The 13436-nt window shown below is 50.2% G+C and overlaps 1 protein-coding gene across 2 annotated transcripts in view; it reads left to right on the top strand.

The window, feature by feature from the left end:
* The window catches only part of RCC2 (regulator of chromosome condensation 2), a 28019-nt gene extending 20171 nt beyond the window's left edge, over positions 1–7848 (top strand). Inside the window, exons 9-13 of one of the 2 annotated variants that reach the window (XR_010321308.1) lie at positions 338–518; positions 794–899; positions 1789–1861; positions 3532–3652; positions 4976–5053. Coding sequence is in view for 1 of the 2 variants with exons in the window: in XM_064281364.1 (XP_064137434.1) it covers positions 338–518; positions 794–899; positions 1789–1861; positions 4976–5053; positions 5765–5869 (543 nt within the window). In the remaining variant the exon portion in view is untranslated. Of the gene's footprint in view, positions 1–337; positions 519–793; positions 900–1788; positions 1862–3531; positions 3653–4975; positions 5054–5764 lie in introns of those variants that run through there. The other variant, XM_064281364.1, reaches the window with a different exon arrangement.
* Positions 7849–13436: the final 5588 nt, after the last annotated feature.

The following is a 13436-nucleotide window of genomic DNA, read 5'->3' as shown; positions in this document are numbered from 1 at the left end:
ATTGTCATACGAAATGGAAGGCATTGCCCTACTCTATTGGAGACACAGCCCTCTTGGCTCTGATGAGGGCAAGGGAGGAAGACTTGTGACTTGGGGGTGGGGAAACAATTACAATAAGAATGGAAAACAGAGCTAGCAGAGAAAAAGTCCAGCTGGCCTTGGAGGGAACGTGTCGTTTTGCCACACCTGCTGCTGTCACAGCCGCTCCTGATGTTTCTGCTCCTTTGCCATTTGCTGTTAAGCCAGGTTCCCTGGCACAGAACTGAAGACCCATCTTGTCACCGTCCTGTTGGGCAGGCCACTTTGTTCCAACCCTGTATTTTCTCTCTCCCTGCAGCTTGTCCTGGACTCCCAGAAGCGTGTCTTCTCCTGGGGGTTTGGTGGCTATGGCCGGCTGGGCCACGCGGAACAGAAGGATGAGATGGTCCCCCGCCTGGTGAAGCTGTTTGACTTCCCCGGGCGTGGGGCGTCCCAGATCTATGCTGGTTACACCTGCTCCTTTGCCGTCAGTGAAGTGGGTTAGTGATCTCCTCCCCTGTTGGTACCAAGCTTGGGATGCAGGTGTCCAGACCAGGTCTTCCCTTGCAGCTCAGTGCTCCAGTAGGGAACCATGTATGATTTTCTGGTCTAAGACTGAGCCCTGCTCTGATTTCCTTCCCAGTATTCCTTTAACTAGAGTGCTCGGGTGTGGCACTGCTGCCATCTGCCCTTCTCAGCAGTCCCGATACACTGATTAGACTTAACTCTTTCCAGGCATCCAGTCACAGTGGGCACGTGTTTTGTTTTTCTCCAGGTGGTCTGTTTTTCTGGGGGGCCACCAATACCTCACGTGAGTCTACCATGTACCCGAAAGCAGTGCAGGACCTCTGTGGCTGGAAAATCCGGAGCCTGGCGTGTGGGTGCGTGCAGGTTTCGCGTATGTCAGACACTCAGGAGGGTCTCTTCCTTGAGAGGGTCCACCCCTGCTGATGGGCTCACCCCGTCCTTGCCAAGAGGGATTGGAACCGTCCCTGAGTGGAGACAGAAGAGGACACCAGTTGGGGCATCAGGGCTCTAGGGGAAGGAGGGGGCTGTGCTCGGGCACTCGGGGTAGTAGGCACTAGAAACGGTGGCTCAACTCTGCCTTCAGGAAAAAGTCATTTTGGATGGTTTTCTTCTTGAAGGCTTGATGTGTTCTGCTTATGCTACAGGTTCAGAATTCTCTAGTTCGAAATGTAGGGGGTTTAGTTATTCTGACCCACTGGGGAGAAGGAGTTATCTGTATTTTAAGGATATCCGTTGAGTTATCTAGCACTTGGTGGTGAGTTTGACCATGTCAGTCAACTGTGTGTGGGAGGTGGGGTGGGGGGCGGTGTGACGTGTACCCGTTGCAATCTGTAGTCCCACCAGAATTGTTTGTGAAACCTCGCCCCTTTTGGAATGAGCTTTTCATTCAAATTTAGTCTATTCTTTTCCAGGCGTGCTTGTTCACCCAAAGGTGACCTCCCACTGCGAAAACCCCCCTTAGGTCCCATGGCCCTTTGATTCCTATCTAAGGGCTCTCCTGTTTTTATGGGACAGTCTTTAGGGTTCAGGGGAAGCCTGCTGGTCCCTTAGTTATGTTTGCTATTTGGAAATGAGTACATTGTGGAGTTGTAAAGGATGTACTTGATTTTAAAATCCAGTAGCTCACCCATGCCCTTGAGCAAGTCAGAGCAGGTAACCTGTCAGGAAGTATACACAGGTCTGGTGGGGCCCAGGGCTGAGGGTGCTGGGCATGGCGGTAACAGCCTTTGTGCCTGCTTTCAGGAAGAGCAGCATCATTGTGGCCGCTGACGAGAGCACCATCAGCTGGGGCCCGTCTCCAACCTTCGGGGAACTGGTAAGCAGGCACCCGAGTGGTAAAAGGGTTGGGAATTGGGGCTGGGTGGCTGTGGGCCTGCTGAGTTCTCTCAGACCTGCTGAGAGTGTGCAGGAGGAAAAAGTGGGCCCTGTTTGTCCTTACTACATTAAGGGCCGCAAAAGTTCGGAGTATTTGGGTCACGTCAGAGTTCAAGGACAGTTCTGTGCTGATTAAAAAACTGCAAAAGTCGTCTCTGCCCACGGTTTTTTAAAAAATAATTTGTAATGTGTTTGGTAAAAGTTTACACAGCCAGTTGGGCTCCCTTTAGACAATTTCCCCGTAAATTGATCAGTGACATTAGTTATATTTTTCACGTTGTGTGAACATTCTCTTTGTGTTCTGGATGGTCCGTTTCCAGTATTCTAGATTCTCTGACCCCTTATCTTCTCATCTTTGCTTTGGAATAATTATTGACCTTTTGGACTCATACAGATGTTTTTTTAGTAGAAAACTGATCTAATGGGTAAATATCTTTTATTTGGTGTCATTTTCTTTCTCTGCTAACGGGTGATCTTGGGATCGTTCTGGTTCAAAGTTGAAAGTGTTTGAGTTTTGTTGTATATTTTTCTCCCATTCTAACTGAGATCATCTGTTGTACCCCTGGTCAGATCTGTCAGTGGTGGTAGCCGGGCACCGTGTAGTTGTTCTGGTCTTAGGGTACTTGAGATCGGGCTCATGTAGGCTATTAGCCTTGTAGACTTGTTTCTTCTCTGAGATTTTGGTTACCTTCTCACTCTTTTGAGAAGCCCTGGTGGCGTAGTGGTTAAGTGCTATAGCTGCTAACCAAAAGGTTGGCAGTTTGAATCCACCAGGCGCTCCTTGGAAACTCCATGGGGCAGTTCTGCTCTGTCCTGTAGAGCCGCTATGAGTCGGAATTGACTTGACGGCAATGGGTTTTTTTTTTTCCGGTTCTCTTGCTCTTTTGCTCATGACGAGTAGAGACCAGTAGTTGAATCTTAGATGGCCACTTGCAAGCTTTTAAGACCCCAGATCCCTACTCACTTCCCTAGGATGCAGAACATGAACTTTATGAACTATCTTATGCCAGTTGACTGAGTTGCCCCACGGAACTATAGTCCTAAGCTTTCAAATTTAGTCTGCCCATGTTTTAAAATACAGAGATTAGGAAGTTTCAGGTCCAGTTTCCCTTGCATTTTGGGTTGTGAATGTGTTAGTAGATGAGTTTTCTTTTCTTTCTCTTCCCAGGAGGGTGAAGTCAACAGGAACAGTGTTAGCATTATAAACCCTGGGGCTTGGTGGGTTAGTGCGGTTGCCACTGACTCTAAACTCCCAAGGTTTCCCCATTGGCAGCTTCAGGCCGTTGTTTTGGCTGTTCACCATTGAGCAGGGTGCTGTTGGTCAGGCGCTTAGGGGACTTGGGGTTGTCTTCCCTCAGTTTTCCTCAATTGAGTTTTTCTGTATTCCCTGATTTTAGTGTCAGTGACTTGAGTGATGAGGTTAGAACCAGTGACCTTTGGCTTTTCATACCTATTTGGCCTTCACCAACCAAATAGCTTTCATTAAAGTTCTGAATACAGAAAGTCCCCAACTTAGGAAGTATTTGAGTCACAAAACACACACTTAATGCTGTCCTTTTTTTTTTTTTTTTTTGGCACATCTTATCATTTGGTAATACGTACTACATACAGTGTTGCAGCATGTAATTTGCTGATGTTACCATTCTCGTGTCTACCCCCAAAGTCAAAGATTGGATTTATGAAGATACCGATGATAAAAGGCAATGATGATGAAAACTAAAAAGAAAACAAGGTATTCAACTTATGTTAGATCTGACTTATAATGGAGTTGCTGGAACGGAACCCCATCATAAATGGGGGACTACCTGTACTTAAATATTTTTTATTAAGAAGAGTGGCTTGCCTGAATGGCTTGCATCACAATGGAGCTGAGCTATGGAGTTCATCCTGCTGGTCCGCAGCTCAGCTCTTGGTTGTTTGTCTTCAGTTAATAGTTTATCTTGTTCCTTCCTGCTAGGAACATGGTCTGTTTTCCTTTCTTCCTCTCACCTTTTTTCCACTGACATGGCTGACGGAGAGGTGGGAAGGAAGGTCTTTTCTCACTCTCTGGAGTCATCTCTGGGACTGAAGGTGAACATGCGTTTTCCTTGGTGTTCTGCACACACTTTGAGTCTGGTGGCTTCACACAGCACCCTGGTGCAGTGGACGCGCAGGTGGCCCTTTTTTAGGCAGTCCCATTCACAACATTGAAGGGGTCTGAGAAGGACCTGGCCTTGTTTTTATGGATTGCTCTTAAAGACAGTTGTTTTTTTTGTGGGCCTACCAGAACTAGACTTTAACCTTCTAAGTATGAATTTTGAAACTAAAGGGGACTGAGAGGGAGACATTGGAGAAGCAGCTGAGTGGTGAGAGATGGCATGGCGTCTTGGAGGAACCACATACTCTACCAGAAGGTGTGAGGGCGGGCCTGGTGGAAGATGGCGCTGGGGAAATGAACTGGCCTGTCTGAGGAAGCAGGCCGTCTGTTTCAGCTGAGCTGATGGCTCTCTGGCCCTTTCTGTTGCCTTAGCATGTGATTTCTCCTCAGCAGTCCATGACCAGTCCTTCTGGCCTCTGGTCGGGGGGCACTCCTTGTCCTGGAATCGTTACTATACACAGCATTCCTTTTCACTCTTTCAAACATCATGGTTTGGATAAGGTGTTTGGTCCTGTAGACACCAGAGGCATCGTGGGTCTATGGATGAGAATTCTGCAACTTTATAGACATGAAGGGCTGCAGGTGCCGTTTCTTTCTGGTCATCTTGTTGTCTTGGGTCACACTTCAGAGTGACATTCCCCAAAAGGTATCTGTTAAGCCACAACCCCCGTAGGGCATCTTGGTCTTCTTTCAGTTAAAAAATTGCCACCTCTTGGCAGCAGTGTTTGTGGGTAAGTGTTGGTAACACAGGGCTTCATGTCTGAATGGCCGGGCTCAGTGGAGCCACAGAGGGGGCAGAAGGCATTACATTGACTCCTGGCTAGTGGAATGTCTGGAAACTTTGCCCTTAACTCCCTTTTGCAAGACTGTGCCAGACTGACCCCCATTTTTGTGCATGTCTCCTGTTTGCTTTGCCAGGGCTACGGAGATCACAAGCCCAAATCTTCCACCGCAGCCCAAGAGGTGAAGACGCTGGACGGCATTTTCACAGAGCAGGTGAGCATGGACGTCTGTGCCCGGGAAAACAAGAAGCATGGGTCACAGAGATGGAACGCCACCCACTAGAGAAAAAAATGACATGTCTAATCGCGCCTTCATTTGCAGCCCATTTTACTGTCCTCGACCAGCTTTCCTGCTACTGTATGCCAGAGGGTTCTTAGGGGGCAGTAGCCATCACCAGGAGAAAGAGAGGGCACAGGAATGCTGGCCAGGCATGGTGACTGCTCTCGCTTCAGTACAGTGTAGGGCAGGTAGTGGGGCAAGGCTCTGTTGCTAGTTAACCAGGCTGCCAGCTCTTGTCTACCAAGTCCCAGAGCAACGGGCACTTCTCACAGGCAGGACTGATCTGAACCATTGTGCCTGAGAGACAGATGGAACAATCAGCTAGATCCCCATGTTCCCGCCAGTTCCTGCGCCAACAGACGGCGTTGAGAAGTTGAGCTCAGGCGCTTCCTTCCAGCTGGGTCTCCTGGGGCAGCCTGGAAGGGTCTGGTTGGCAGGGATTGGGATGCGTTCTGTTGGGATGAACCACGTTTAGTAAAGAGTTTTTACACCATTCAGAGGTTCTCTACGTTGACCCAGTTTGCCAGCCAGCTTGCTCATGCCCCATTTCTTGTCTGCCTTGTGCTCATCTGCTCCAAACTGGATAGCAGGCTGACTGTGCACCAGAAGGTTCCTCACACACCCAGCCCTGCTTTGTCCCCTCAGGTTGCCATGGGCTACTCGCATTCTCTGGTGATAGCGAGAGATGAAGGTGAAACCGAGAAGGAGAAGATCAAGAAACTGCCAGAGTATAACCCCCGAACCCTCTGATGCTCCCAGAATCTCCTTCCGATTCCACACCTCTCGCGGCAGCTGTCATTCCATGTGCACTGGGACAGGAAGTCAGACAAGGAATTTACAAAAGCAAAAGTCGACCGAAGGTGCATTTTTGTTAAACTCCCTGAGGTTCCGTTTTATAAGTGATTTCAACGTCAACTACCTTTTTCTGTATGCTTTCCAAAGTGGGTTTTTTTTCCTCTCTTAATGTTTAATTAAAGTATTTGCTCATAGTTGACTTACCATTCCTACAAAAGAGGCAGAAACTTTGAGCAATTTAGGGTTTTTTGTTGTTTTGTTTTTTGTTTTTATCTTCTAAATACTCTTCCCAAAAGTTCCCTCCCCAATTGTATTTAGCATTGTGATCAGGATGGGTGCTACATGGGAGAGGAATCGCCATTTACTCAGAAAAAGCAGTCCCTGGCGGGAACAAGCAGCATCCTGGCTAAGGTCCTGGGTGGTTCTCTCTCCCAGGTCGTACCGTGTGCTCCAGAAGCAACTGGGTCTCTCCTTCCCCACTTTCCTTGTAGATCGTCTTAGGCCAGTGGTGGTTCTGTTTCTCCCCTTGGCTGCTTGAAAGCCACAGCCTTTTGGCTGAGACCTTAATAGAACCTGCCCCTTTCCCCCTGGTATTGGGGCTTAAGGGTCTGTGTTTAGCCATTTCTGTCTACTCTAGCTGTAAAAGAAGTCCAATGAAAATCGGGTGATCCTGGAACCAGTGGGGATTTGAGGGGTGGGTGGCAGTGGGGAACGTTTGTATCTGTTGAAAGATTGGCTTTGTGGCTTTCTCAGGAGCCGGGGCCTAGTCACTAGCACTCGCCATCAGAGATTGATCAGCCAGGAGCAAAAAGGAATTCTGACGTTCTTGCAACGATGGGTCAGCCCTTTATCATACCAGCCTTTAGCGTCTTTGTGCTTCTGTTTTGTCTTTGCTCCCCTACGGCTGCATCCTGCCTAGAGTGGGCCCTTCCTGTTTCCGAGCCTCGGGGTTTACTGCTCTGCTAACCCAGCTCTCTTACGTTGCGTTTGCTTGGCTCTGGTACCAAAAAGCCGGGATGACTGAAGAATTCCCCTCCCCCGCACATCAGTGCAGATGCTGTGACTGCCACCCCACCCTGCGAAGTGCCCTCTGCCTGAGCTCATCACCTGGGTTGCACTGCTCTGCGTGAGTTACGAGGTGCCTTTCCCGGAACCCTCCTCTCGCTTGGACCCAAGAGTGGCCCCTGCTCTGGCTGGGGCTCTTGGTTTCGAGAGGGTCTGGACTGGTTTGGGTGCTTTAAAATAGACTTTTCGTTTAGTGGTGCTTACGGGGCGGGGGGGAGAAGGGTAGAACTTCAGTGTGAGACTTGGGTGGACGGGAAAGTTAAATATTGGTCTTTTTATTTTTTTGCTTTTGCTATTTTGTCATTGTCTCGATGTTAAAATGCCAAAAATGATCTAGTCCTTGTTGTTTTTCTCCTGCTCCCCCACCCCGGTCATTGTGTACAGTTTACTCTGCCTTGGCGCAGGGCACAGAGCAGCCCCTGTCTGGCCAGCCCTAATGCCTGGCATGAGGAGATTGGCTTGCGTCTTTGTAAGATTTAGTCTAATTTCACGTTCATCTCTGTTCTCCTGTGTTCAATCAGTAGTCCGGGGAGAAGCTTCTGCAACTTCAGAGCTTCTGCTAAACTAACTGAATTTGTCCACATCACCCCAAACCGCCATTCCAACTCCAGCTGCCATGTGTGGGACCTAATCCGCTTCCCTGGACAAGTCTTTTTCCTGGAATGTGGCTCAGGCATATGTGTTCGTTGTACGCTTGAGGTCTCCCTGGAGCTGTAGGGGAACCAAGAGGTTCGGAGTTGGAAGAAGCAAGGGTTGAGGAGGCAATAGCCAGGGTCCTGGCCTTTTGCAGGAACTACCCTTGGCTGAGCCAGGGCCTAGGTCTTCCAGTGGGCTGATGTAGAACTGCAGCCACCCTGTTGTCCATAACTCCATGCCAGGACTTCTAAGTGAAGCTCTGTTCCCTCCACAATCACTCCTTTTGGCCTAGACTTGTAAAATATACTTCCTAATGGGCAGAATTCTTTAGAACGAGGAGTCTAGGGGAGGGATCCTGCACTCCAAAAAAGGTACAAAGTGACCCAGGCTGTGAACAGGCTTCATTTGTGACTGACCCTTTGGGTGTCTGGCATGTCTTCCGGCTCAGGAAGGAGAACATGAACAAAGAGGCTTAGAGTGAAGGGGAATTGAAGAGGTTATGATTGGTCACAGGTGCCTGGTTTAGTGCTGTAATTGTCTTTTTTTAATATATATATATATATATTTCTTGGAGTAAACATTTTAAATAAACGACATCGTTGTTTACTCTGTTTTGGCTTTTGCGTTTGTTTTTCAGTAGAATTTAAGAATACAAAGTAGCTCCCTACAGATGGGCCTCCCAGCCTGCGGCTGCCCACCTCCAAACCCTGGCATCCACGAAGGGAGTCATGTTAGCGGGCCAGACTTAAACTGGAGGGGGTGGGAGGTGAGTGGATCTCCTGCTCTGCCCCTGAACTGTGTGAAGAAGCGGGAGTTTTTAATGTTCATCTCATTGTGTCCTTGAGGAGCATGGAAGATGAGACCTCCTGAGCAGCAATTGGCATATATTGTGTACCCAGGAAAACATTCATCCTCACTCCCCCTAAGGGGCCCCTGCATCAGTTAAGCACTGGTCACTGGCCTTGCACTTGGATTCAGCACTTCCAGCTGCCCACTGGGGGGCACCAGCCCGCAGCCTGGCCAGATGCCACGTGGTGTGTTCTGTTCCATCAGGCTGCTCCTTCAGGCCGGCTGCATTGTTGGTATTGGCTGCCGGCCACCTACAGCCACAGATATCTGACACTGGTCACCATTTGTAGAGCTTCTTGGGTGGTGGGCTGCTGTGTGTCTATTGCTTCATTAGTCTCAGGCCAGCCCCTCCTGGTAGGCACTTCCCCACATTAGAGAGGAGGCAAGGCCTTCAAAAGCCAGCATCTCATGACCTTTAACGGACAAGAGTGTCACTGTAAATGTGTTGGTTGCTCACGAAGCACCTTGACTACGTGGAGCAGCATCCCCTCAATTGGTGGAAACCCACTCCCTGTCCCAGGGTCTCCTCCACTTGGAAGGCGCGGCCATGGCTCAGGCAGCATCCGCAGAACAAGTGGCTGACAAAACATCCTGGCTGTCATTTAACTGGTGCTCGCTTCTGTAATCTCCACGACAGTCTTGTGAGAGGACTCCTCATAAAGGAGGAAAGTAAGATACAGATAAAATGGGCATTGGCCAAGGCTGCAGTGGTGGTGGGAAGGCCTGTGCCCAGAACTGCTGTGCTAATGAGCGGCCTCAGTAACCGCCCCCGACACCTGCCCTCTAGCAGCTTGCCCCTAGCTGGTAACAGTGAGTAGGTGTGGTCTATGGCCACCCTTCAAAGGGGCTGCCCTCAGAGCAGTGAAGACAGCCAAGAGGCCCTCCCCTACCCTGCCCTTTCAGAAGGTGCTCTGGCGCCCTTATGGAACAGATAGCTAAGAGGGAAGGGTGTCAGGCCTAGGGGCTTGGAGGGAGCCGTGGCTGGAATAGGTGCCGCCTCAGAAGGTGGGGGTAGAGAAGAAAGACTCCCTAAGTGTAGCTGGAGGGGTAGGGGGCCCTCATCTGCAAAGCTGCTGCCACCCTGCAGAGCCAGCAGCTTGGGCTTGGCTGGCCTCTGACCAGCACTGCCACAGCATGGGCTGGCTGGCTGGCTGGCTGTCCTGAGCAGCTCCTCAGGCCCCCAGGGAGGAGAAGGCCCAGGAAAGGTGTAGGGGGCTTTGCCCAACCCAGCCCCCGTAGGCCAGAGTGGATGGGCCCTCTCCTCTTCCCTCTGAGTTAGTGGGGTGCTATTGGGCTCATATATTAAAGCCCCTCCCCAGTCCCCACAAATGCGGGAAGGGCAGAGACCTGAGGCACTGTAGTACCTAGAGGATGACACCCCCAGGGAGGACCTCAGTGACTGCCACACTTGTTGGTAGTTGTGGAGCCCAGTCATTTCTTCAGGCACCCAGGGGTAGCTGGATCCCTAAGGCCGGGCACAGAGTAACAAATGCTTTCAAAGGTAAAGTGTGGGGAGCACTTGCAGTTGGGGGTGTTCCAGGCATATCAAGGTCTTGAAGAAAGTGTGGGTGCGTTCAAATAACTAAACTAACAGGTGAGGGGAGAGGTTGGGTGCAGTCTACAAGAGAGGTTTAGAATTTTGTCCCAAACCCTCAACTGCTCCTCCCCCTATACAGGCCAGCCAGCTGCACAGCCTCCCCCCTCCAAAACAAAACAAAACAAAACAGAACTGCCATCAAGTCGATTTCGAACCATAGTGACCCGATAGGGTGGAATAGAACTGTCGCATAGGGTTTCCAAGGAGTGCCTGGGGGATTTGAACTGCTGACCTTTTGGTTAGCAGCTGTAGCGCTTAACCGCTGCACCACCAGGGTTTCCACTAGGTTTCTGCACAGCCTCCAATCAGATTGAATCCTGGGGTCACACAAGACTGCTTACAGGATCCAGGGAATGAATGGGGCCGACCAGACACTGGGGAATTTTCTTCACTGCTGCAGGATATGGGCTTCTCCCATTTCCACGAGTAAGAGTAGCTAACACTGACCTGTGCTAGCCCGTATTCTAGTGCTGTATCCATAGTATTCCCATCCTTGTGACAATCTCTGGCAGGACTGCACTTTCTGCACCGATGAGGAAACTGAGGCACGGAACTCTCTTAGTCTAGTTTTTTTCTCCTTCCCTCCTCTTCAGACAACAGTGCAAGTACAGACTCAAAGGAGACAGTGGGGACTGTGGCAAGTTGGAGCCCACCTTTGTCTTAGAGGGTGTAGCCAGCACAGGTAACAGCTGTGAGCTGGGGTTGCCAGGTCTCCTGATTCGTTGGCAGGAGCTGGAAACCCAGACTGTGGGTAAAAATGTCTCAATTGTTGGTGACTAATTGAGGAAAACCTGCAATGTGCAGGCCAAGCAAAGTCAGCTGTCTGGTATGGGTGTTGACTGGTGGGGCTTGGAGGGCACCTCCAGCAGTGCCCAGCAGGATGTCGTCGTTGGGAGCCTGGGAGCAACAGGAAACAAGGTTAAGCTGCTGCCATCTCCTCAGGGATCCCCCTCCCAGGTAGGGAGGGTGGGGCCCAGGGCTGGTTCTGGGTGAGGAGCTAGTTCAGGGCTATTGAGGGGATGAACTGCCTCTACTCTCAACCAGACCTTAGTTGAGATGAGTGTTTGAGGAAAAGCCCTTGCAGGTGGCAGGATGAAATGGACGACATTCCCTGTCCCCCTTCAGGTCCCAGGACTCTTTTCTTCCCCCAGAGATGGAGCCCTAGCCCTTGGGACCAAAATAATCCCACATTTTCTTCAGCTTTTCCAGAACTACCTGAAGATGGAAATAGGCTTCTCAAGTGACAGCCTTAACCCTAATTAGCTGATCTGAACCTTTACATCTTTTAGATCCTTTTGAGGGTCTGTTCTGTGTCAGAGCTCAGGCTGATGTAGGTAACACAACATGGGATGTGGCAAAGCTAGTTACCTGTGTAGACTAAGCCCTGAGTACCCGAGCTTCAGGTTACCAAGGCTGCCCAGCCCAGAGACGGTGCTTCGAGGTTGATGGCACAGCACCAAAGCAGGAGAGGCAGACCTTAAAATCTGGATCTGGCTCCAGAGACTGCCTGTACACCCCTTGGCCACACTTCCCTGGGAGCCTGGGTAAGAAAACCAGCCACGGAGAGTGCTAAGTCCCAACCCAGCTTCATCCTTGCCATGTGGCCTTGGCAAGTCCCTTCCCCTCCCCAGACAGTTGTCTTGTTTGGAGAATCTGTGAAGGTGACTAAATGAACTGTTCACACAGTGGCAGGCATGGGCCGTCCCAGTCACTGCAGTGTTGATGCAGGTGTCTGACCACAGCTGTCCTTGCCTGGCTATTGCACCTGCACTCCATTCTCAAACTAACCCTGTGTACATGTGATTCCCATTCTACAGACTGAAAAACTGAGGCAGCATATAAGCAGTCTCCCATGGTGATGCTGGTGGGACCCTGGATGAGGGAGTTGGCTGATGTGTAGCTGGGGGCAGTGGCCCTGCCTCAGGGTGGGGCCTCAAGCCAGGAGGCAGACCTCTTCCTGGTGGGCAGCCCACTGCCCCAGGGACTGGGTTCTAGGCCTAGCTCTGTCTTTGGCTCACAGTGGGACGCAATCAGGCAGCTTCCTCTCAGGGCCTGTCCTGAGGCAGGGGGCTCCTGGGGAAGCACTTCATGAGTGAAGGAAGGGACAAGATGGGAGCAACAGTGGTGGCTAAATTATTTGCTTTACTGTCCTAAGTCATTTGCTTTATATGCTTTAAATGTCATAAATCCTTTGCTTTACTGTCCTCTGAGCCGTTAACACAGGGGGGTGGTCAGACAGGTGGAAATCTGGTGTGGGCATTTTCTCCTGGGCACTCGGGGTTACCAAGAGGCAACCCAGGCCTACCGCTGCTGTGCCTTGCCCCCAGAGAGGCCACATCCCCAGACCCCATGGAGACCAGAGCCTCCCCCTGCTGAAGCCAGCTGCCCACTCCCATCTTGGGCCTCCCTGCCCGCAGCATGGTACTTGTCACATTGAGCTCTATCTGTGTCATGGATTGAATTATGTCCCCCCAATGAATGTATCACTTTGGCTGGGCCATGATTCCTGATAACATGATTTTCCCATGTGTTGTAAGTCCTGCCTCTATGATGTTAATGAGGGAGGATGGGTGTCATTTATGTTAGTGAGGCAGGACTTAAAATCTGAGATTGGATTGTGTTTTGAGTCAATCTCTTGAGATATAAAAGGAGCTAGCAGAGAGATGAGGACCTCGTACCACCAAGAAAGCAGCACCGGGAGCAGAGCACGTCCTTTGGGCCCGGGGTCCCCGTGGCTGAGAAGCTCCTCGACCAGGGGAAGACTGACAAGGAATCTTCCTTCAGAGCTGACAGAGAAAGCCTTGCCCCTGGAGCTGACACCCTGAATTTGGACTTGAAACCTACTAGACTGTGAGAGAATAAATTTCTCTTGTTAAAGCCACCCACTTGTGGTATTTATGTTATAGCAGCACTAGATGACTAAGACAAGCTGCTAGACCCAGCTTTTCTGATGTTTAAACTGGAGAAGACGAGTAATCTAACCAAGTCCAACCACTTCTACACAGAAGCTGAGGGTGAGAGGGATAACAATTCAACACAACTTATCCCCAACTTAGTACTGGAAACAACCAGAACGCAAATTAAAATGTTGACACATTGTGGAAAACCTTAACTAATGTAGTTGAGTAATCTGTGTAGAAATTGTCAAATGATAAAACGTATCCCTGCCCCCACACAAAAGGGCCAGCATGACCACAGGTGTCTCAGCTGCTGTGGTTTTTACCCTCGTTTGTCACGTATCCCTCTCCCTAAACAAGGAGGCTACTGCCAAAATGCATTTCAGAATAACTAGAGCTTTATTGGTTATTTAGCAACCCGTTTCTCAGTTGAGGACAATTTTCCCATCATTTTTTCTCCCACAGTTTGCACTGGCAG

This window comes from Loxodonta africana, chromosome 3 (assembly GCF_030014295.1).
Source record: "Loxodonta africana isolate mLoxAfr1 chromosome 3, mLoxAfr1.hap2, whole genome shotgun sequence".
Lineage (NCBI taxonomy): Eukaryota > Metazoa > Chordata > Mammalia > Proboscidea > Elephantidae > Loxodonta > Loxodonta africana.
Note: the sequence above shows the minus strand (reverse complement) of the source record. Positions and strands in the feature narration are given on the sequence as shown.